Here is a 26,326-nt window from a genome sequence, read left to right on the forward strand (position 1 = left end):
CAAGCTACGCTGGTCTCAGCACCGATCCCTGCAGCACACCACTAGTCACAGGCCTCCAATCTGAGAAGCTATTGTCCATGGCCACTCACTGGCTTCTCCCACACAGCCAATGTTTTTGAATATTTTAATATGAGATTTCACATCCAAAGTTCAGAGTACCTATGGATAGATGTTAAAATTCTCAAAGATACACTACACTTAAAATCACCAATGCCTGAAGAGGGCGCACAAAATCAGTGAACCGGTATGGACTTAAAAGGCCAACATGGCCTGTTTCCGCTCGGTAAATGGTTATATGGTTATGGAGTCTGAATGGTTATATGGTTATGGAGTCTGCTTTGCCATTCCATCAGGAGCTGATCCATTCTCCCACTTAGCCCCACCCTTCTTTCTTCCCATAAACATTGAATACACCCAACTTCCTGATCTCCAGAGTCACTCATTGTAGCAAATTGCAGTTCACAAACTCTCTGGCTTAAGAAGTTCCTCAGCATCTTTGTTTGAAGAGGGTGCCCTTCGAGCCAAAGTTATGCCATCTTGTCCAAGACGCAACAACCATGGGAAACAACTTTGCCACATCTACTCTGTTTATGTCTTTCAACATTAAAAATGCATCTTTGATGTTTTTCTTCATTCCTCTAAACTCTGAGTACAGTCCAAGAGCCTTCAAACCTTCCTCATATGCTAATCCCTTCATTCCAGGAGTGACTATTGTGCATCTTCTCTGAACCCTCTCCCACGCCAGCACATTCCTTAAATAAAGAGCCCAGAACTGTACCCCATACTCCAAGTGACAGCTCACCAGTTTTTTTTTCCCAACAATAGACTTTATTCACAATAAATTATTTACAAAAGGAAAACTGTTCAGTCTTTTCCCACCCTTGCTTTCATATCCATACATTCCTGACACTGTATCTTGTGACATATGATTGCATTTACACCATTTCCACACTCTGGCACCTTGTTGCTTCTGCCCCCCCCCCCCCCCTCTGTTGTTTGAGGGACCTCACCAGTGCCTTATAAAGCCTCAACATCACATTCCTGCCCTTGTATCCTATTCCTCCAGATTGGAATGCTAGCATTGCATGCACTTTCTTCACCACCTGGAGGTTAACTTTGAGTATCCTGCACAAGGACTCCCAGATCCCATTACAGCTCTGAATTTTTTAAATTTTCTCCCCATCTAAACGATAGTTGGCCCTATTATTCCTTTTACCAAAGTGCATGACCCTACCCTTTTCACTTGCCGCTTCTTTGCTCATTCTCCTAATCTACCTAAGACTCTCTGTAGTCTCCCTCTTTCCTTCTCACTACCTGCCCCTTCACCTATCTTTGTTTCTTCTGCAGACTTAGCTACAAAATCATTTATACCGCAATCCAAATCATTAACATGCAACATAAAAATAAGTGGCCCCAATACCAAACCCTTTTTCTTTTCTTTTTAAAATATTTTTATTGAGTTTAATGAAAACCTTTCGCATAAGATATACTAATGATAACATAAATCATATCATATCATATACACATCACATATCAATTGCAATTAAGAAGCAAAACCATTATTACATCATTTATTTAGTTTAAGACATCAAATTCTATAATTATAATAATTAAACAATTAAATCATAAACATACAATGTCCAAAAATAATATTTAATACAAAAATTATACAAATACATGTAAAATTCCCTTATATATTTTATACTTCTGATTTGAGCATGTTGTTCTGTGATATGATATGTAGTTAAACAACACCTCCTCCTCCCCGCCCCCCACTTTTACTTGTTGGTCTTAATAATAAAGGAAAAAAAAAACTATCCTTACTAATCTATCCCCTCCCTCTCAACAAGGTTATCTGTATACATTGTAAATATGAATCGAATAACAGACCCCAGGCCCTAGACAGGGAAACCCTGGAACAACCAAGATCCCTTTGCATTACCCCAGTCCTTGGCTTAACACCATTTAAATAATATTCTGCAGTTTCATTTCTGCCTCCAAAATAGACAACCTCACATTTACTCACATTAAACTTCATGTGCCATTTCTCCGCCCACTCCCCTAACCTGTCCAAATCCCCCTGCAATTTCCTGACATCCTCCTCGCACTTCACACTACCACCCAGTTCAGTGTCATCTGCGAATTTGCACATGTAGTTATTAATTCCCTCATCCAAATCATTTACATAAATGATAAACAACTGAGGGCCCAACACCAACCCCTGCAGGACCACACTCATCACATTCTGCCATCCAGAAAATGACCCGTTTATCCCAACCCTTTGTTTCCCATTTCTCAACCAACTATCTATCCATGACAGCACCCAACTCCCGAGACCATGCTCCTTGATTTTGCGAACTAGTCTCCTGTGTGGGACCTTATCAAAGGCTTTCTGGAAGTCCAAGTACACCACATCCACTGGCTCTCCCGAGTCCTTGAAAAATTCCAGGAGATTAGTCAATCAAGATGTTCCTTTAAGGAACCCATGCTGACCAGCACCGATACTATTATTCCTTCCTAAGTGTTCTGCTATTTCTCCTTTAATGATGGATTCCAATATCTTCCCCACCACTGACGTCAGGCTGACTGGTCTATAATTTCCTGTACTCTCTCTCCCTCCATTCTTAAAAAGTGGTGCTACATCAGCCACTCTCCAGTCTGCAGGCACTTCCCCCGAATCCAAAGAACTTTGTAAAATGTTAACCAGTGCTTCCACAATTTCCAGAGCAACCTCTCTAAGCACCCTGGGATGCAGCCTATCAGGCCCGTGGGACTTATCAGGCCTCAGTTTGAACAATTTGCTCACAACCACCTGCTTCTGGATCTGAATATCCATCAGATTCTCTGTTTCCTTAGGTAATTTCACCAAGTCCCTAGATACTGGTTGACCCCCTATCCCTTGTCTGATCATAACCTATATCCTCCTTGGTGAAAACAGATGCAAAGTATTTGTTAAATTCCTCAGCCATCTCCATGTCCCCATTGATAATTTCACCTTTCTCTGTTTTTAAGGACCTAATTTTGGCCCTAACCAATTTCTTCCTTTTTACATAACTGAAGAAGCTTCTGCTAGCCCATTTTATATTACTTGACAATTTACTCTCGTACTTCATTTTCCCCTCCCGAATGACTTTCTTAGTTTCTCTCTGTTATTTTTTTTTAAAGGCTTCCCAATCCTCTAACCTTCCACTCTGCTTTGCCATCTTATTTTTATTTCTTTTGGACCTGATACTGCACTTGATTTCCTTTGTTAACCACAGATGCTATTTGCTCTTTGTCAAGCCTTTCCTCCTCTTTGGAATGAATATATTCGGAATCCTGTGAAAAATGTCTAGAAATACCTGCCATCTTTGCCCAGTTGTCCTCCCAGCTAGAAAGTCCTTCCACTTAATTTTGGCTAGCTCCTCCCTCATAGCTGTATAATCACCCTTACTCAGCTGTAGCACTAATGTTTCTGACTTCCTTTTCTTCTTCCTTTCCATTTGCAGATTAAAATTGATCATACTATGGTCACTGTTACCTAATGGCACCCCTACCTCAAGGTCCCTTATTTACTCCACGTCATTGCACAATATCAATTCCAGAATCGACTTTCTCCTGGTAGGTTCCATCACAGGTAGGTTCCATCACAAGCTGCTCCGAGAATGCATCTCGGAGACATTCATTAAACTCACTCTCTAGTTTTCCCACACCTACTTTGATTTTCCCAGTTCATTTGCAAGTTGAAGTCATCCATAACTACTGTATCACTACCACTCTAACTTGTCATTTTTAATTCTTTATTTATACTGATTCTCATATCTGAGTCACTGTTCGGAGGTTTGTACATGACCCCATTATGGTTCTTTTGCCTTTGCAATTTCTCAACTCTATCCAAACAGACTCTACTCCACCTGATTCAATGTCTTTCCTTTCCAGCGCCTGAATTTCATTCTTCACCAACAGAGCCATCCCACCTCCTCTACCTAACTTTCTGTCTTTTCGATAGGACGTATACCCTGGAACATTAATTTCCCAATCCTGTCCCTCCTGCAGTCATGTTTCCGTTACTCCGATAACATCATATCCTCCAATGTCCATTTGCACCTCAAGCTCATCCATTTTATTTCCTTATACTCCGTGCATTCATATACAATACCTTGAAACTGTACCACCCTGCTCTCTCCAATTTGCTGCCTGACACCTTCTCTGAAACTCTCCTATCCCTCTTTGTTCCCTCTGGCTTTGAAATTTCAGTCTATCGGAACTACCCCCATGTTCTCCTTCCTATCCATTTCACTATCAGTCTGGTTCCTCTCCCCCCTGCCAATTCAGTTTAAAACATATCCAACAGCATTATTAAACCTTACTGCAAGTATATTGGCCCCCTTTGGATTCAGGTGCAACCCATCCTTCCTGTTGAGGTCATGTCTCCCCCAGAAGAGATCCCATTGGTCCATGAACCCGAAACCTTGCACCCTGCACCATTCCTCTAGCCATACATTTAACTTACTAATTTTTTCATTTTTGCCCCATCCTGCACACAGCACAAGTAGCAACCCTGAGATTATGACCCTGGAGGTCCTGCTTTTTAATCTCCATCCTAACTCACGGTACTCCCTCCTCAAGATCCCCTCCCTCAATTGTCTATGTCATTGGTACCCACATGTACCAGGACATCCGGCTGCTCAAACATTCCTCTCAGAATACCATGAACCCTGCACTCTGGCTCCTGGAAGGCAACATACCATGTGGGAATACTTGTCAGGTGTGGGGAACCTTCTGTCTGTTCCCCTGACGATGGAGTACCCAATGTTCACCTTGTCCCTCCTCCTTCCATTCTGCACCGCTGGCTCCCTTGATCTAACCTCAGACTAGCCATCTTCCCCAACATCATCCAATACAATATATTTGTTGCTAAGAGGAGTAGCCACCTGACTCCCCCAGTCTGGGGGTAACCACCTGCTTGAAAGTCATGTCAATAACTTACTCACTTTCCTTAATAATCCTCAAATCGTCAAGTTGCAGCTCCAGTTCCTAATTTTATCCTTTAACCGTTGTGTTCCGGTGCACCCCTTGCACGCATGCACTCTGGGGAGGGGAAAGGGCCTCTCATTTGCCTCCTCACTTTCCCTGATGAGCTGTTGGTCCTCAGGCTGGAGCTCCAGATCACTTAACCTGGTTTCTAAGGAACTTCACCTCATTGCACTTGGCACAGACATGGTCACTTGGGAGGGAGGAACTCTCCCCGGTTCCCACATATGGCAACTCGAGCAGAGTATTAACCCCATAGGCATGTCTCAGCCCTTTAATGGAAACTCACATGAAGGGTAAATAAGAAAGCCCACTTTTCTCCTCGCCTGCTTTTGCTGAAGCCTGATGAGCCAAAGCCTGGAAGTCCCACTACTCCACTCACTCAACTGGGCCGCTCCCTGTACCTCTTATTTATTGGCCTACTAGACAATTGATTAATTAATTAATTCAACCTGCCCCAATAAAAAATGCCCTTAGAATAATACTTATTACCTGCTCACCTCTTCTTTCCTCTGCTCCCTCGAGTGTTCAACCAGGTCCTGTGTCAGTGCCCTTTTATGAGCCTTACCTTCCCAACAGCCTCTCCTCCTCACTCCTCTAACGGTCGCTTCCAACTCCCTCCCCTCCTGACTCAATCAAAGGTCCCCAGGTAAATGCCATAAAAAAGACTTCTTAGCTTCCCTCCTCTTAACCCTAGTGAACACCACTGATAACAGGTAGCCAACCAAAATAGGATCCCTTTATTCCCACTTTCTGTTTCCTGCCTATTAGCCAATGTTCAACTCATGCTAGAATTCTTCCTGTAAATCCATGGGTACTCATCTTGTTTCTTTTCTTTGGCTTGGCTTCGCGGACGAAGATTTATGGAGGGGGTAAAAAGTCCACGTCAGCTGCAGGCTCGTTTGTGGCTGACAAGTCCGATGCGGGACAGGCAGACACGATTGCAGCGGTTGCAAGGGAAAATTGGTTGGTTGGGGTTGGGTGTTGGGTTTTTCCTCCTTTGCCTTTTGTTCGTGAGGTGGGCTCTGCGGTCTTCTTCAAAGGAGGTTGCTGCCCGCCAAACTGTGAGGCGCCAAGATGCACGGTTTGAGGCGTTATCAGCCCACTGGCGGTGGTCAATGTGGCAGGCACCAAGAGATTTCTTTAGGCAGTCCTTGTACCTTTTCTTTGGTGCACCTCTGTCAGTGGAGAGCTCGCCATATAACAGGATCTTGGGAAGGCGATGGTCCTCCATTCTGGAGACGTGACCCATCCAGCGCAGCTGGATCTTCAGCAGCGTGGACTCGATGCTGTCGACCTCTGCCATCTCGAGTACTTCGACGTTAGGGATGAAAGCGCTCCAATGGATGTTGAGGATGGAGCGGAGACAACGCTGGTGGAAGCGTTCTAGGAGCCGTAGGTGGTGCCGGTAGATGACCCATGATTCGGAGCCGAACAGGAGTGTGGGTATGACAACGGCTCTGTATACGCTTATCTTTGTGAGGTTTTTCAGTTGGTTGTTTTTCCAGACTCTTTTGTGTAGTCTTCCAAAGGCGCTATTTGCCTTGGCGAGTCTGTTGTCTATCTCATTGTCGATCCTTGCATCTGATGAAATGGTGCAGCCGAGATAGGTAAACTGGTTGACCGTTTTGAGTTTTGTGTGCCCGATGGAGATGTGGGGGGGCTGGTAATCATGGTGGGGAGCTGGCTGATGGGAGACCTCAGTTTTCTTCAGGCTGACTTCCAGGCCAAACATTTTGGCAGTTTCCACAAAGCAGGACGTCAAGCGCTGAAGAGCTGGCTCTGAATGGGCAACTAAAGCGGCATCATCTGCAAAGAGTAGTTCACGGACAAGTTTCTCTTGTGTCTTGGTGTGAGCTTGCAGGCGCCTCAGATTGAAGAGACTGCCATCCGTGCGGTACATCTTGTTAAGCAGCCTCATGTCAAAAGCCTTTTGAAAATCCAAGAATACAAAATCCACTACATATCCTATGTCTAGACTGCTTGTGGTTTCCTCAAAACATTGCAATAGGTTTGTCAGGCAAGGTTTTTCCTTTCAGAAACCATGCTGACTTTGGCCTATCTTGTCATGCACGTCCAGGTACTCCATATTCTCCTCCTTGACAATCGACTCTGACAACTTCATAACCATCAACATTAGGCTAACGTGTCTATAGTTTCCTTTCTGTTCTCTCCCTCCCTTATCTATTGTGATTCATGACACAACACCCAATCTAGAGTTGCCATTTCTCTGGTCGATTCATCCACAGGCTGGTTTTCCGAATCCATATGTTACTGTGTCTGTTGCAGTACTGCAAGTGAAATAAGAAGTTTGGTTCCATGGTTACACCCTAGTTTTTCCTGTTCCCAGGAATTTGTGTTGAAAATGTACTTGACTACAAAACATTGCAAAGCAACTTTAATCCAACATGTTCAAATGATTATCTACTAATATGTTAGAGGGGTTTTAATTAATCTCTGGAGTGATGTGCATTCAATTAATCATTTTGGAGAGTTTTGAAAAGTCATAAATTTGATTTTTAAAACTAGGTTTAAAGGAACACATTAAATTTAAGTTAAAATAAACCAATGGTCCCCTTGTCTGGCACGCTATAAATTAGCCACCAAGAAGTGACTGTAGCCAAAGCTTGTGATTGTAAAGTCATTCATGTCAGAATGAGCTACATCCAGTGGAATAATGCAGGGGCAGGGGTAATAGTCTTCAGATGCTCAATGCCATTGAAGACTGGCCACCAGATTTCTTCTCACTCTCAAAATGGGAAGATTAGGCTTGTGTTTTTTTTAAATAAACAGCAACATTTGGGGGAAATCGGTATATGTAATGTATCCACGGATATCAATATCTCATACCAACTGTTTTAAACTGGCATCAGTCATACCGGTACCTAAGGAGAGTGCAGTAACCTGCCTTGATGACTATCGGCCAGTAGCACTTAAATCAACAGTGATGAAGTGTTTTGAAAGGCTGGTGTTGAAGCAGATCAGCTCCTGTATGAGTGGTGATATGGATACATTCTGTTTCGCCTATCGTAGCAGCAGGTCTACTGCAGATGCCATCTCACTGGAGAGGGTGAGCAAATTTAAGTTCTGGGCATCACTATCTCGGAGGATCTTTCCTGAATTCACTAAAGGCATCATGAAGAAACCACGTCAGTGACTCTACTTCTTCATGAGGTTTGCTATGACACCAAAAACCCTGGCAAATTTCTACAGGTGTGTGGTGCCAAATGTGCTGACCAGCTGCATCACCAGCATAAAGGCCTTCAAAACGTAGTGGACACAGCCCAGGACATCACGAGCAAAGGCCTCACCACTATTGAGAACATCTACGGGGAAGGTTGCCTTCAGAGGGCAGCAGCTACCATCAAGGATCCACACCACTCAGCACACATTCTGCCATCAGGAAAGAGGTATAAGTGGCACAAGAGTCACACCACCAGGTTCAGGAACAACTGCTACACTCCTCCATCAGACTCCTCAACAACAAACTCAATCAGAGACACACTTGAGGATTCTTGCTTGTGCACTTTATTGATTTTTTTAACTCTGTATTGCACATTTGGTTTGTTTACATTTGTTTTCTGTTTACAGTTCTTTTATTTGTTTACATGTTCACGCTGTGTACAGTTTTTATTTGCGCTACCGATAAATGGTAATTCTGCCTCACCTGTAGAAAAAGAATCTCAGAATTGTATGTGGTCAAATATGTCAATAAATCTGACAATACGATATTATGAATTCAATTCCCAAGGTGGCTTTGAGTGAACAATGAAAATTCAAATGCATTATTATTAGGTATTTTACAATTAAACTCCTTTTGCCAAAATGGTACAACCAGATTGCATTTCCGAATCTGCATAAAATTTATTTTAACTGTGATAGCTTTAAAATAAAGCATAGCATGCAGAGATCACTCGGCCTTGATGTAACAGGTTTTTTTTTCAACCACAGTACATTGGTTTTATTTTAAAGGCCAGCATTTACCGCACAATAAATAGCTGCCTGAGAATATTCTACTAATGAATAGGAGATTGTTTCTTTACATCTCTGCTGGGCTCCAGTGACTGCACATTCCTCATTCTCCTTCCTTCCAATTTTAATCGCATTCCTGGTAACCTTATGAGGTTTAAATACAATCACTCAGAGGTTTGCCAGAAGGGTCTCAGGGTGATGCAAGAATGGTGAAAATGGAGGCTATGCTGTCTGGAAAAACAAACTTGTTTTTAAACTATTCTGCAACTGGATATGTTGTCAGTTATGGATTGAGAGTGTTTAATATCAAGGAAACGGGCCCTTCGGCCCAAATTGTCCATGTTGTCTACCTAAATTGATTTATCCCATTTGCCTCAAAATCTTTTCTATCCATCTATCTATCGAAATGTCTTTTGCCATGAAACCCACGTCTATTGTGTCCTCTGTGGATCAAGTTGCCCTCAGATCCCTATTAAATCTTTCCTGTCACCTTAAATCTATGCCCTCAAATTTTAACTTCCCTACTCTGGGGGAAAAGAACTGAGATCATTAACTTTTCTCACATTTATGAACTTCAGCCTTCTCTGCTCAAGGAAGAAAGTCCCAGCCTATCTAGCCTCTCCTCATAACTCAATTTGACCAGTCATGGTAACATTTTTGAGAATCTTTCCTGCCCCCTTTCTGGGTTAATAATATATCTGGGTGACAAAAACTGTTAGGAAACTACAAATTTGGACTGACCAGCATCATGCACAGTTGCAACATGATGTTCCACATCCCATTCTCAATGCCCTGATCAATGAAGGTAAGCATGCCAAAAGCCTTTAGCACCCTGTCTACTTCTGATGCCACTGACAGGGATCTAGTGTACCTGTACATGTGGGTCTCTCTTTTCGGCAACACTCTGTAGGGTTCTACCATGTTGAAGGTCTACCTTGGTTTAACCTACCAAACTTCAGTGCCTTGCACTTGTCTGAGTTAAATTCCATCTGCCAGTTCTGTTACCAATTGGCTAACTTGCAATCTGGATTAGCCTACCATGCAGGACCTTCTAGACAACATCTACTTCCCTGCCCTCATCATTCTTCTTGGTCGCCCTTTGAAAACACTTGTTAAAATTTGTGAGACACAATTTCCCACACATAAACCCATATTAGCTTATCCTAAATCAGTCCTTACCTTTCCAAATACATGTAGATCATGTCCCTGAGAATTCTCTTTTGAGTTCAAGTAGTTTACACTAACAATTAATTTAAATCTTATTCTTTAGTAATTTCCTTCATTCTCATCCAAGATTTAAATGAAACATTTTACATCAGATGACTTTTTACTGCTGGAGAGGCACCCCTTCCTTTTTTTTAAGAGAGTGAATGCTATTTATGAAAAGAAAAATAGTCATAACTTGTAATGTTTGCATTTTCATGATGGAAAAAAATGTGTTCCATACTTTCAGATGTGTTGATTTCCCTATTCCTTTCATATCAGAGAGATATAGAGTTCTACAACAGAAGCAGGCCTTCCTATCTTGTCCATGCTGATCAAACTAGTCCCATTTACCTGTGTTCAGCTCATGTCCCTTCAAACCTTCCCTATCCATATAACTGTTAAATGGCTTTTGAAAGGTACAATTTTCCGTGCTTGTACCATTTCCTCTGGTAGCTTGTTCTATATACTCACCACCCTCTGTGTGAAGAAGGTGCCTCTCCAGATCCTTTCTCCTTAAATCCATGACTCCTAGTATTAATTCCCCTTCCCTAAAAGAATACTGTGACGACACACCTCATCTTTGCTGCGCACGATTTGAGAAACACCCCAAGGAGAGAAGTCCCAGCTTATACAACCTCTGCATATACTTATTTCAAGATGACTTGTCCCAGTTATATTCTTGTGAATCTTTTCTGCCTTGTTTCTAGATGAACAATGTCTTTCCTATAGCTGGGTGACCAAAACTGCCCTAAGTATTCCAAGTCCAGTCTCACCAAAGTCTCATACAATTGTTACATGACGTGCCTGTTCATGTACTCATTGCCCTCACCAAAGAAGGCACATGCTGCTTCACCATACTGTTTATCTGTGTCGCCATTATTATGGAAATGTATACCCATATACCAACTCTCTTGGCATACACCAATATTCCCCAAAGACCTATCGTTGACTATGTAAGTTCTGTCCAGTTTAACCAACAAAGTGGAACATCCTGCATTTCTCTGAGTTTAATTCCATCTTGCATTCCTTAGTCTTATACAGAGTTGAACTTGTTTTTTTTCCAAACTGAGATAAAACAGGAACCCTGTATATTGGAGAGAGAAATAGCTATGGAAATCTGCTATTTATATTGAGGTTTTGTGAAAGAAATCGACAGAACTTTAATCAGATGAGAGTAACATGCACAGCAATCGAAGAGGATCTGAGTGATTTGATTTGACTAGAGATCTGCAGAATGCATCTGAATCTGGTACAATGTAGCCTTTATTACATGGTCAAGGAACCTATTCAACCTAGAAGTACTGTTGAACATGATACTAAGTAATGAGACAGTAGAGCAGAAAACATCTTGGCAACAGTGATAACAAAATGGCAGTATTTAAGATGAGACTCCTAAAGTGAGAGTGAGTACAATAGATGCATTCAACAACAGGTTATATGGGGCATTAATGAAATTGAACTGGACAATATTGTTGGAGAAGAAAAGCACAGAAGCAAAGTGAATCACGTTAAGCTATACTATTACCAAAGGCATAGTCACGGCATAAGAATTATAATGAACATAGAGCATAAAAACTGACAATTCAAGCAATGTGAGCCTCTTCCTACCACCTCTATCAGCAACTTTTCTTTCTCATCTTCCTTTCCCCAAGGTAATTATCCAAATTCCTGTTAAATATATCTTTGTAACTGACAAGCAAATATGGGTTGGATGGGGAATAAATATTTGCAGGCTGTGCTTGAATATATAACATAGAAATCTACAGCACAATACAGACCCTTCAGTCCACAGTGTTGTACCAACCTAATAACCTATTCCAACAACTGCTCATAATTTCCTTATTGCATAACTCAACTTTTCTCAGTTCTATGTACCTAGCTAATAGACTCTTAAAATATCCTATTGTACCTTCCTCCGCCACCATTGTCAGCATTCCATGCACCCAACACTCCGTGAGAAAAACTTATTCTTACATCCCCCACCCCTCCCAGTACTGACTCCCAAGTACCATAAAACGATGCCTCCTGTGTTAGTCATTTCTGCCCTGGGAAATGATGGAAATAAAATCAAGATCAGAGAGATTATGGAACTGGTCAGGACTGGTTAAATGTAAATTGTTTTGAACAATGGACATATTTAAATATATTTCGAGAGGTGAATTGGAAGGTCCTAAGGGATCATGGAAGGAGCCTAGAGGAGACCAGGAGTTAATGTATACCAAATCGTTCTTTGTGCAAGAATAGACATTAAGTATCCATGGGTTGTTGGGGCAGATGAAGAAGATAACAAAAAAAGCCACTAGAAATGCTCAGTAGGTCAGGTAACTTTTGCAGACAGAGAAGCAGTTAATGTTTCAGTCTAGCAGAGCAGGCACTCTGTATTGGGAAGGATTGTGGCTGTCACATAACAGCACTTCCCCCTACCTAGTCAGAGGACACACCAGCTGCCAATCAAGGTTTGGTTCCACTTCACCCATTAGTGCACACCTTGTCGTGGGTCCATATAAATTACCTGGACTGGATTCTCCAACCTGTCTGCACTTGGCCTTGGGCCATTGGCTGTTGTAATTGGATTAACCCTCCTGGCACCAAGCCATTGTCTCTGCTAATGACCTGGGCTCGACCCTCCAGCACTATAAAGGTGCCATGTGTTCTTTGTTCTCCCTCTTTGCCAGCTTGGGACCACCCTGCTTCACTCCAGGCCTAGAAAAGTGGAAGGACACTGGAGAAACTGTAAGGTGTACACTGTTAAAAGGGTTAGGAGTGTTTAATTAGTATCCCTTGTAGCATAGAGCCATGCCTGCACTGGGTATTGAAGGGATTTTTCCGTGTGTGTGTTTGTCCTGCATCTGTTACCCTTTCCATCTGTAAATAAAATCCTTCCCTAACAAAACTGTTTCCAGAGTCCTTCCCATTGAGACCTATCAAGCCTGTTTCCTCACTCACAACACACCCCAACCTTTTATTTTATTCAGTTTTGCTAAGTATTCAACCATCCTTTTTTTTTCTGTCACCCTATCATATTCTATCCAATTGAAAATGTTCTATTTCTAATGTAACCTGAAATGAAATTTGAACTGCCTCTCTCTCCACAGATACTGGCTGACCTTCTAAATACTTCCAGCATTTCCTGTATTTATTTCATATTTCTAATTTCTGCAGTTTTTCACTTCTCAAATAGAATTTTCAGATAAGATAGTCACAGATAGACTGAGGAAGTTGAAATAAGAACAAGGTAGAGGGATAACTGGATTTTATGCCATTCCAAAGATTAATTTGATGATAAATCTTTAAGAATTTTTAAAATTAAGATTGCATCCCAGGATTAGATAGTTGAAATTATACTAATTCTTAAAAGAATCAAAATTATGAATCAAAAGGTGAAGTCTAAAAACTATGCTTTAGTAAAATGCTTCAAAATTATTCAGAAGGGGTATTTTGAAAAAGTTTGCCTCATTTTTACATTGATGTCCTTCAAATGATTTATCCATGATACTCCAGAGATACTGTGGTTCAAATCTCTAATGTAAGCAGAATGGTCATTTTTTTTCACAAAACTTAAACATTAGTCTGCACCTGTCTGTTGTTTTAAGGTACAGCAGTCTTAGAACAAAGTTCTTACACGAACTTCATCTTTTAAGCACCAGTACTTTCTCCAGAACTGGACCAAGTTAAAATTAGATGAAATGTTACGTAGATCAATTTATAAACTGATTAATTATATAGATGATCAAATATTTGGATATTTGAACATTAACTTTCTCCAAAATTAATAATTCAAGCAGTTCATCTACATTTTCATTGTTGCTCATTTCTTTTTAAAATTCCTGAAATGAAGTCTGTTCTCTGCCCAACATCATGATGGAAATTATCTCTTCCTTGCAGTTTTTGTCGATTTGAAAATCATACTGATTTTTAGACCAGATGTGGTTATCATCTTTGGTTCTTCGGAAAACCCCTCTCCATAACCAACAGTGATCAAAAATTGTTGTCAATGCCATGGGGCTAGATGTTAGTTAATGTATTGGATGTTGTTTAGAAAGGAGAATTGTACAAGCATATAAATAATTATTTATTGTTTATGAGTGGACAACCCTGTGCAAATAAGGAGCTTTGTGTTGCCAATAAATCTTTTTTTTCTCCAACATTTGTCAGACCAGATGCTCTTTGGGGCACATAGTGAACAGAATCTCAATGGTAACAGCATGGAAAAGGAACTAAGAACGCAAAACTCAAATTTGGAAGAGGGAATGTATATGTTCAAGTAGATTTAACTAGAATGTCCAGAGGACAGTGAGTGTGGAATGGGTTACCCAGAGAGGCAGTGGAAACTGCTTCTATGGAAATAATTAAGGATTAGACAGATATTTAAGGGACTTGGGGATTTGAAAGGTACTAGTTTTGGGACCAGCCAGATGGGCTGCAGACTCTTTTCCAATTCTGTACTTTTCGTGTGTTCCTATATACTGAGATCAAAAATAAAAACAGATGATGCCGAAACGCACAGATTAGTCATTTTCTGGAAAACATGTCAACATTTTGAGAGAGGTTTTTCATCAAGACTCACGCTCAAAACTCCTTTTTAATCCAAATTTTCTACACGTTAAAAATTGGTGTTTTACATTCTCTATTAAAGTTTAGACACATTGCAGGAACGTCGGAGGAATTATCTAATGATTTATAATAGCAATTAAGTGAAGGTTAATTTATAAGAATGATAGAATAGTAAAACCGTCTGGCAGGCTTTTAGTGAATACTTTGGAACCACTCTGCACATAGCCAAAAAGCCTTTAAGGTCTGGAGAGATTTTTGGCACTCTCAGTGAGATATTGGCTCTGGAATGTATGGAAGATAAAATTACATATTGGGTGCAATTATAGATTTTGTATGATCTCTATCTGCAATTGAAAGATGAAGGGCTACTTGGTCAGGTTGCTAACAGAAACAATGGGCTTGGAGAAGAGATGGATGTTGTAAAACAGCTATTTCTGACTGCAAAGCATAATCTATACATTTGAGATCTTGTTTTATTAATTGGTTTCTAAAATCAGAATATAATTTAATGTATTTCATATATGATGTGCTGGTGGACACACACAATCACCAGTTGATCATTACATTATTATAAATTGGATAATAGTTAGATCACATAATTGTACTCTGAATTTGAAGGCAAGAGTTAACAACAACTACAGGTAGTCTTCGACTTCCAACCTACATGAGTTACATCCAACCGCACATACGACCAATTCTTTTTAAAAATTATTAAAACTACTGTACAAGTACATATTTTTAATTAAAATTACTGTATATAGTAGTACTCGCTCCCAGCAGCAGCCCAAAGTCCCGCTTCCCGTTCGCTGCGGCAGCCCGAAGTCCCCATTTTCCATCAGCAGCCTGAGGTCCCCATTCCCCGTGGCAACCCGATGTTCCCTTTGCCCAGTGGCAGTCCGAGGTCCCTGTTCCCCACGGCAACCCGAGGCCTCCATTCCCCTCTCCCCATGGCAGTCCAAGGTCCCCACTAAAGGTTCTTTTGTTGAAGGTTTCATAACCTCTGTGGAGCAAATCCAATTTACGACTAATCTGAGTTGCAACCAATCATTCGGTCCCCAATAGGGTCGTAAATCGAGGACTACCTGTATGTAGGGAATTACAAATGCATGCTGTGATATTTCTACAGTTACAAATTTTAATTTTTTTCGGTGCTTGCTTTTGTAGGTCCTTCAGGAGTTGGACTGAATGAGCTTAAACAGAAACTGTTGATTTGTGATCCACAGCATTATGGTGTAACAGTTCCATGTGAGTATGATCCATTACTTTTTTTGAGTTTAAACAAGTGATTCATCTAGATTATGCATCTTCAGTGGCACGTGTAGAAATGTAATCATTGGAAAGGGAAAGGTTTTGTTTACCTCTTCTATTTAAAATAAAAAAGTAGGCTAATTCCATGTTCACATCTTTTACTTTTACACTAATGTTGCCAGGTACTCTTGCTGTATTTTTATTATTTGCCTGTTAGCTGTTGTCAATAAACTTTAAAAAAAATGTTTTAACTGTTGGATTAACAGCTTATATATTTTTTCCAATAACGTCATACAGAAAAATATTCACCCCTTCCTTCAATACGCCTCTGTTGCCAGCTATGTGATTGAAGCCAACATGTAAACTTTAAGAATCTTGCGCGATAAGTCCATAAGATCTAAGTATAGAAGTAGGCTATATGGCCCATCAAATCCGCTCTGCCATTCCATCAAATTGGTATACTTTTTGTTGAGGGGAACGGCAGCAGGGGTGCTCTGTGCTGACTGCCTATACCCTTCCCTCTCCTAACAGTTACTCATGTACCTGACTCCTGTCTCTTGAGTCTGGCTGTCACCTTGTAGCTTCTATGCACCACTCCCTCTGCCTCCTGAATGATCTGGGGTTCATTCAGCTCCAAATATAGAATATAGAAGGATGCAGTCATTATGGAGGCAAAATGGATCAGTGTCCATGGGCAAAGAAGTTAACATGGATGTGGTAGGGTAAAGGGTCATTCATTTCCATATCTGTAAAACTTTCTGAGAAAAGGACTCCAGACATTCTGGATGATTGACGAGATGTTGTTTTGTTTACCTGAACTGAGTTCAAGGGAGACGGGCATTCAGTTCACCTTGCAGAATTTTAGCAAAGTTCAAGTTTACCAATGTGAAAGCTTGGAAGGCCTTCACTCAGAATGTTGGAGCAATTAAGATTAGATCTAATAATGAAGTTGTTAGCAGTTGGGCTGAGTAAAGGATGGAGCCCAGTATGTAGACAATCTTGGTAATGATGCATCATTGTGAGATCATTTTAGACAGTTTAGGTGTAATGAAGGCATGGATAAAGTTGTCAGCTGTTGGGCTGAGGCACAGATGGCGTTGTGTGTTGAAGATGTAATGACAGAGATGAAGCCATGCTCCATTACAGATTTAACTTGGCAGTCCAAGGGTGATACGAGTATATGCCTTCTTTTCATGGTGAGATCATTTACATTCCGACACTGTGAATAATCTATTTCAGATTTGTATATTTGCCAGGAAAAGGATAATATTCGATGGCTGGGATGCAGAGTTTGTGATGGAACTAGGACACAAATTTTATCTGCTTAGTACTTGGAGAAAAGTTTTGCTCAGCCAGAAATGAATATCAAACAAGTAAATTGATGATTTAGCCACAGTAAAGGAATCATGAATGATGGTGGTGAGAAAGTTAGTCATCATTGTATTTATGGAAATAGATTTCAGCATGGAACAGCATGCAAATGAAAAATGAGAAGGGCTTAGTCAGATATTTAGGCACCACCAAGGATAACGGTGTGAGAACAGGCAGAATGAATGTTTTTGGAAATGCTGCTGTTAAATAGCATTGAATAGTGCAGTCTCAGCCATTGAGATGACAATGGAGTGTTGTTGAAGGAAAAATACAATCAACCATGTCAAAGACAGAGGGTAATGTTGGAAAAGATGAGAAGTGATAGATGTAATTTGTTACTCTTGTAAGAGCAGTTCTGATAAGTGATGGAGCTTTGAAAGAGATGGACATAGATTCAGGAGGCTGGTGATACGGCAGTACTTTGCAGTGATGGAAAGATGATATATTATTTTTGAGGGAAATAATAACATGGAAGAGAGCAGCATAACGAAGAAAGAGAAATATTCACAGTTTTGCCCAGTGAATTTAAGTGGTAGGAGTTTGAGGATGGGGGTCTAAGTTGAGGGAGCAGGAAGTGGGATTCATTGATAGTTTGAGGCTGCGGAGTACAAGCCATAAGATGGGATGATAGCAGATAAACATAAGCAAGATCCTTGAAAGACCCCTTTGTTCTTCAATGAGCTGAAAGATGAGAGTTTATTGTCACTTACTGTATTTTCACTCCTATAATGCGCCTATGCATATGGTATATAATATGCACATCGCATATAACATACACATGTGCATATAAAGTCCAGAAAATCATAAATAGTGTAAAACATTTTCATATATGCACACACGCATATACCGCGCAGGTATAACTAAATTCTGACTGACAAAAGCAAATTTGCATTTAAATTGGACATGAGACAAAGCATATACCAGTATCTGCCACAGTTCTTTGGCTTGGCTTGCAATTAACACCCAATCGGCTTACCCCCAGAGGTGTCAATTCTACATTATATTGATAATATCCTACTGCAACACATTAACAAGCTTTGGAGAGGAATCAATTAAATAGATCACAGACAGGCTGCAGAGTTAAAAAGGATTTTAATTCAGAGGCACTTGATATGTTAATCTCCTCCCTCCAGGACACGTCTGGGCAATTAAGATTGATAAAGTGCAATACCTCGGCCATGAAGTCCTGTTTATAGGAATACCATGGCATTCAGTACAAAGAGTTATTCCCAGGATCATTCTTTCACTGCCACTATTATATAGTCTCATCCTCACTATATAACATTCCCACGCTCGCTATAAATTGCAATTTTCCCACGGCTACTAAAAATTGTGCACATTCTTTCATTGCTGTTATTATATTCCCATGCTCACTAATATTCCCATGCTCGCTATAAATTGCTACACAGCTTCCCCACAGTCACTATAAATTGTGCGCGTTCTTTCATTGCTGTTATTATATTCCCATGCTCACTAATATTCCCATGCTCGCTATAAATTGCTACACATCTTCCCCACAGTCGCTATAAATTGTGCGCGTTCTTTCAATGCTGCTATTATATTCCCACGCTTGCTATAAATTGCTGGTTTGACTTTCCCACACTCGCTATTAATTGTGCACATTCTTTCAACATATAAAAATATTAGTGTATAGTGCGCACATGTACATAACGCAGGGTGGGTGTCTGGTTGGTAAAATATGTATATAACTCGTGTGTTATATGCGAAAAAATACGGTACAGAGGTACAATGTGCAAATGCACTGAAATTCATCTTGATTGCTGCTGTACAGATATGTAAAATAAATTGATAAACAATAAGTATAAATTAAATTACCACATGAAAGGAAATAAAGATAAGAAAATATAAAAGAATAGTTAAATATTCAGAGTTACAGTTCGTGATCTTACAATAATACAGAAAAATCTTTGGTCCAGGAGTAGAGCCCTGGTTAGGATAATACAAGTAGATTTAAAAATCTGATAGCTGTTGGGAGAAAAACTGTTCTTGAACCCAAGAGGTGCCTGAAGTACCGACAACTAAAGGGCATGACCAGGGTTAAGGAGAATTTTCATGATGCTGGCACCTCTTCATTGGACTTGTTAAACCTGTGTTCTGACTTGGTCAAAAGCATCATTCATTCAGCCATAGAGAAATATATATGAGGATTCTGCTATTGTAATCACAAGATAAAAGAACACTGCAAAATAAATGCATCTTTAATGCAATTATTTATTGTTTTGTTTCTTTGAGCGAGTTGTCTCAGATATGTTTTCATCTTTATAAATACATGTTTTCTCAATTCTCAATTAATTGACTATAAATTGGATGGCACAGACTCGTGGGCTGAAATGGCAACCCGATGTTTGCTGTTTGTGTGCTGTTTGAATAATCTTTTAAAATTAAAATTTCAATTTTAAAAAATAGTTTATGCAAACAGTCTAAAATCTTGTGGAGATTAGTTTTTAAAAGAATGAATGGCTTAATGATATATATTTATCCTTGTTTTTGCCAGTTTTTCCATAGCCCTCCATAAAAAGCTATTTTCTCATTTTTAATACATATTTAAAAACAGTAATTGTCATTAATTCCATCATTTACTTAAAATCCAGCAGTTAATTGTTTATATGTATATAAAATATTTTAATGCAGATTTAATAATCTCAATGAAAGTGTAAGAAGAAAATCGGTTTTGTAGATCTTGGTTATTCTAATTGCTGTTTAGATGTTTTGGAAAGTACTTCAGCATTGATGCATCAAAAATTATTTTCTGCTCAGTGCAGAATGTTCTGTATTTGAGGACCAGAATGCTTTCTACTCAATCTAGCACAATGGACTGCAACTTGAATGATGCAATCAAGCCAACAAATGAAAATCCAATCAGATTTGGACAATTGAACAGAGTATTTCAGAACACAAAGCAGTTGAATAAAAGATTAAAATTAAAATTAGGATCATTGTAAAATTGAATAAAATAGTTCACAGAAATGTTCACATTAAATTTACTTTATGGTATTTGCAATAGTTTATGAAACTATAATTTTTCAATCTGAGTTCATCTCCTTTCCCAGACCTTAGTCACACTATGACATTAAAAATTCTGACTGGTTCTTATTGCTTTAATTATGCTTTTATAAAAGATTTATTAATCACTGTAAAATTTTATTTGTTTCAATATAAATCAAAACATTTATAACTACATGTTTAGCAACCATATCTGTACGCCAGTGACTCTCAGAGCAATTAATGGTCAATGTTAAGTGATCCTGGTGTATAATCTTTGTTTTAATATTGTGAAATGCAGTCAGTTTGTATTCAGAAAGAACTTTGAAATGACAACAACATTCCAAGAAAGTCAGAACAACGAAGGAACTTGATGTTCTATCATGGTATTTTTTTTCACATCTTGATTTCAACCTACAAGTGTGAGGCCAGAATAAACAGTGTTTTGTGTACATCTGAAATGTTCCATAAATACTATGCTAACAAAGACAGAAAATCTTTAAAGAAATTGCATTCAAATAAGATTTTAAACAAAGATCAGTGATTTTTTGTCCAAAGCATTAATAACAATTGTTAAGTGATATGAGGTAATTTTAGGCTTTGCTTCACCCTTCAAGTTCATGCACATTAAAATTGTGGACAATGGTACATGCAAGACGTGAGAATTTGTGAAGCTGCACTTAATGTAATAGAAAAAGGGAGAATAAGTGATAATTTATTTCTCTGAAGGATTTTTGGTTACTAAAGCAATAGAAATAAACCAGTCAGAGCTTAGAAACTTAGTTTTCCATAGTGTAATGATTTGGTATGCTCTGTGATTGATCAAGGAATAAAGGCAGTAAGCCAATCTTTCATTCTTGTATGCTATAAAAATTATTTTGTGCTTTACAGTATTAACTTTGCTCTCCCAATATTCAAAATGTCACTCAGTTTTTTTCCTCATTATCATTTGGTTATTCTTGTTACAATTTAGTTGTACTGTTAATCACAAGAGAATTGGTTAGACTGTGGTATTTTATACAGGAGTCAGTTCTACTCAAAACACTTTACACTTGCCAGGAACATTTATGAAATATTTAATGAAATGTGATGCTGTCTTTTTGACTTCTTAAATAAAATACAAGTTAAAACATTCAGAACTAAGAAAAGGAGCCACCAGAATATCTCTTTCTTGATATTTTTTCTTATTTATATAATATATACAAAACATTTTTGAGGAAGGAATAGGGTTCAGCCATGTTTTATGGAAGGTGGAGGTGGGACATAATTACTTTTGCATCAGCAATAGTTTCCCTTCTGTTCCTGCTTTACTTGTCAAATTTTGTGGCAACTCTGACATTTATGAGAAATGGAGGAAAAAGCTTTTCAATCTTCTGTATAAAATGCCATTGCCCTGCCTCATATCTTGGCTTTAAAAAATAACTGTGGTGGGAAATAAAATTACAGTCATATTTCTGAGTAGCTTTCAGTGACGGTGATTTCAAATTAGACTTCAGAACACAGCTTAGTTTATTTTAACCATAAGAGAAATGCTGGATTAAAAAGTAATGAATCATATGTAACTTATTCTAATTTAGGAACTCTCTGAATATGACACCTTACCGAAATTTTCAAGTACTTTAATTGCATTTTTATGGACAGTCATGATCGCCAAATGTTCGAAAGAAATAGAAATGAATCTTACATTTGCCGTTTTGCTTACATAAAATTCCACTGCTTGCTGCTTGTTCGGTATTAACAAGGATTTGATATTTTTAGACCTTTCGATATGTGAACCTCATTGGTAGTAGCTCTTCCTTGTACTTTGCTCTGTGTTTAAGTCGATAATTTAATACCACAAATTGTAAAGACATTTTTGTGTTTTGTGATCCACAGATACAACAAGGCCAAAGAGAAGCCAGGAAACTGACGGAGTGGAATATCATTTTATATCCAAGCACTTGTTTGAGACAGATGTACAAAATAACAAGTAAGTTGAAAAATGGCATACACTGTTTCATGCCAGCACATCTGGAAATTTTCAGATGCAGTGATGAAAAGTATTGGAATATTTGAACAATAGGTTACTTGGGAAAACAGACAAGTTGTTCAGTGAGTTAAATTTCACTGATTTTGGAATTTGTGCCCCATTAAAGACATTGTATAGATAAAACTTGTTGATATTATTTGTTCTAGCATTAATTCTTTTATTTATCATAGACCAGTGCCATCCATCCAAAATCTATAAGTAGACATAAAAATAATTTGATGTACTCCATGAAAGTGTCTATTTATTTCTGGGCTCATGAACATAGGCAGTGCATTGCCTCGATTGTATTTCACTGGTTGCTATAAGGTCATTACATTTTATAAATCTGCTTTTAAGTTGACAATTTTATTCCATTTTTTCCAGGTTTATTGAATATGGGGAATACAGAGGGAACTTGTATGGAACCAGCATAGATTCTGTTCGATTTGTCTTGGCCCAGAATAAGGTCTGCTTATTGGATGTACAATGTCAAGTAAGTAGACACACAAAAGACAAGATTTTCAGTCTTCACCAATCTACAAAGCTCAGGTATTTTTTGTAGTAATTAATTATGAAAATGTCTATTCTGAAGCAACCTAAATTCTTTGAATGTGTATTGATTCCTTCATATTACAATTTACTTTTTCTAATTTCTGTCAATGTAAACAAGCAGAAAAGATAAATGATCAGGAAAGAGCATTTCATTCTTGTGGCCAAGGATACAACCAAGGGTAAAGAGGACAGGACTGCCAGTTTACAACACTGAGAAAAGTTTTCTCTTCCATGTATAGAGTTGAGGTTTCTCAAACATTTATTTGCACAGTTAACTACTTTACATTCACAGAACGTGTTCAAAAACTTGTCTTTCAACTCTTAGGACATGAAAACTTGCCAATCTTTCCAAAGACTGGGATACAACTTTTTTCCCTTCTCATCTGCAGCTTTTTTGTTACCTGGTGCCAGCGATTCATCAGCCAAAGTGGAATTCACATGACCGCTTCCAGGCCCCCTCAGTACTGCTTTTGGTTTCAGTTATTAATTTCCTAATGAATCGTCGAAAATGTATTTCACAGAAGGAAGTCATCAGCCATCATGTCCATGGCAGTTGTAAAAGAACTGCCTGGTCTCATCCCTCTTTCCAGCACAAAGCCTGTGACGATGCAGGTTATGGTCCTACAAGTACATATCCAAGTCCTTTTACATGTGATGAGCATGTTGAATTAATAAAAGCATATCATTTTCTTCTCATTGATTAATTCTAATTCAAGCCAAGGCAGGAACTTTGCATGGAAGATTGTGGAACCCCATTACAATTACACTATTTCCTGGGACAATATGACCAAAAGATGACTTGGATAAATTGAACTGTGTATCAGGAACAATAGGCATTGATTACTTCAAAAGTTGAACCATTAACTTTATTGAATGGCCTCTAAAAGTTGTGTGGATCCTTGGCATGTTAAATGTACTTTGGTTATAAAGTACATTTTTAGAACTTTATATCCTGGTGAATGTCCATACCATTCTTCAAAACAATGATTCATTAGATTGCTTAGTTTTCTTGCAGAAAAAATCCAGATGAATTAGCCACATCAGTGGAGATGACTAGAAATTCTCACCATAATAGATGTATCTCAAACAATTTTCCAAAATTATTTTTAATGATCCAGATTTTGATTTGCTAGATTTGAGCTGCACCTAAAATATTGGGTATGTCACCTCCTAAATTCTGAGATTCTACCAATTATTTTAGATTTGGAAAAAAAAACCTCTAAATTATACACATCTCCTTGAATGTATTATTAGGTCCATTTTAAAAGTTCTTTTAGATTTCAAAAAATGTAAATTTTAAAGTTTGGATTATTTTTTTCAGAGATTTTTAAATTATATTAATCACAGGTAGAGAACAAATTGACAATGCTGCGATAATGTTTGCTAATGTTATTTTGGTACTACACCACACTGTTGTTCCAGAATCGTTTTTAACGGATGCGACAAAAGCAGTGCTTGGTTTAGACCTAAATATTCATCAAGGGGCTTGCCACTCATACTCAGCACTGCGCCAATCTGCACTTCACTCGCACTCATTTCCTGTTGCATAGATATCTAGTTAAGCTGATTTTGAGTAAATCAGCAAAATCCTGCATAGTGTACTGGTCAGCTTTTCTTGTCATTCAGTTAGTTACTCTTGCCATGGAGTTCCAGTAACCTTGCTGTCCACATGGATTTGCAAGTTCTCTCTGTGACAATTAAGGCCTCCTTGGTGTGCCCAGTCTCTTTTCACACCCTGAAGAGTTGGTGTAAGAGAATAGCAAGAGAATCGGGGCAGTTAATGTATGTGTGAGAAGGAGTAGATTGTGGTGAAGTAAGTGTGGCAATGGCACAGAAAGGAATGTTCTGAGAACCAACATGGACGATGGACCTTATCTCATAAGAAAATACAAGATATAGATTACTTCCCTACTGCAGCCATTTGATTACATTTCCCATTGTATGTGCTAGCATATGCATAGGTATGCCTCACGCGTGAGGAGACCACACCAGAGTATAATCTAGAAATTGCCGTGGTCATCTGTGCAGATGCACAAATATAAAAAAAAATCTAGACTCAAAAGAGCCAGCTTTTCATATGAAAGATTCCGCTCCTTCTGCCTGTAATCCAACAAGTATAATTTAGGCTCAATGTTGCTCCACCTGAATGGGGCAAATTCAAACTAATTTGGGTGAAGTTTCCAGATTTCACCCTTAGCAAAACTGGCATTCCCTCCTATAAGAGGAACAAAAAGAAATCTGGATTTTAAATTCCTGGATTGTAAAATATAAATGTAGAAAATATTAAGAGTTTGAAATTAGGCTAATACTTACAGAGTAACAGAGAATCTTTCGACACTGCATTCCATAGAATACCACTAATACAGCAGTATATAATAGTATGGGTGTTGCTACTTTGTTTATCTAGCAATTAAATAGATTTGGACCATTTTTTACTTGCCATTCTTGTTCTTAATAACAATTTTGACTGTTATGGCTCAGTGGGTGGTAAATCTGGATTGTTGAATATGTCCCAAGTTCTCCAAACAGTGTTTTTGGACATGTTTTTTTTTTACATACGATCCAGAGATTACATCACATTGGAGATTTATTAGAAAGGTTTAGAGCTGACTTTTTAATGGCCACATTATAACTTGCATAATCTTGGGTAATTTGGATAATCATTTTGTGCAAAACTAGCTTTTGGACACACAAAGTACAAGAGCTTGAATTCTTCATCATCTGTGTGCTTTCCAGGTAGCATCCTATATTTGATCAACTGTAATATTACTTCTGAAATGTTTACATTGGAATATATCCAGACCCATGCAATATTGCATGACGCTCACTTTTGTGCTCCACCTAACGTCTGCACAGTTAATTTAATTTGTTCCACCAGTATTTCACTAACTGCATGTTAATTATGATATATGCAAAAAAAATTTCTTGCTACCTTATTTTCCTCATTAAAGACAATGGAATATTAATATCCTTGAACAAAGGTCCACTAAGCTCACTAAGCAAGTTTACCAATTTCATTGATAACATATTATTCATATTACCTTGTCCTTAAATTTTGTTGCCTTGATATTGCTTGATTTATTTTCTTTTTAAAAATATTTTATTGGTATTTAATATATAAACAATTGAATGATACAGTTATATAATGTGCAATACATTTTAAAAAATAGGAAAAACATTTCAAATAGTTATGTCTCTTGGTATTAAATGTTGCCCATGGTGGAAAACCTTTTTTAAAGTATTATTTTTAAATTCCTTAGACAATTATAACTCCTTTTTAGGAGCTTGAAACAATCAATTGAAGTGGAAGTCTGACTCTCAGCTTTCCTATTTCATCTGGCCATTTCTGTGTGGAAATAAATGATGCACTAAAGATGCTGTAAAAGTTAAGCACAGAAG

The 26,326-nt window shown here is 38.6% G+C and overlaps 1 protein-coding gene and 1 long non-coding RNA gene across 18 annotated transcripts in view; one reads left to right on the forward strand and one right to left on the reverse strand.

The window, feature by feature from the left end:
- Positions 1-26,326, forward strand: part of mpp7a (MAGUK p55 scaffold protein 7a) — a 584,207-nt gene that overhangs the window by 537,126 nt on the left and 20,755 nt on the right. For all 17 annotated transcript variants that reach the window (XR_011350171.1, XM_069914534.1, XM_069914533.1 and 14 more), the window contains 3 exons: positions 15,910-15,990; positions 22,243-22,336; positions 22,760-22,868. Coding sequence is in view for 16 of the 17 variants with exons in the window: in XM_069914534.1 (XP_069770635.1) it covers positions 15,910-15,990; positions 22,243-22,336; positions 22,760-22,868 (284 nt within the window). In the remaining variant the exon portion in view is untranslated. The remainder of the gene's footprint in view (positions 1-15,909; positions 15,991-22,242; positions 22,337-22,759; positions 22,869-26,326) is intronic.
- Positions 1-26,326, reverse strand: part of LOC138751771 (uncharacterized) — a 692,174-nt gene that overhangs the window by 71,471 nt on the left and 594,377 nt on the right. The window lies entirely within an intron of this gene.

This window comes from Narcine bancroftii, chromosome 1 (assembly GCF_036971445.1).
Source record: "Narcine bancroftii isolate sNarBan1 chromosome 1, sNarBan1.hap1, whole genome shotgun sequence".
In the NCBI taxonomy this organism is placed as follows: Eukaryota; Metazoa; Chordata; class Chondrichthyes; order Torpediniformes; family Narcinidae; genus Narcine; species Narcine bancroftii.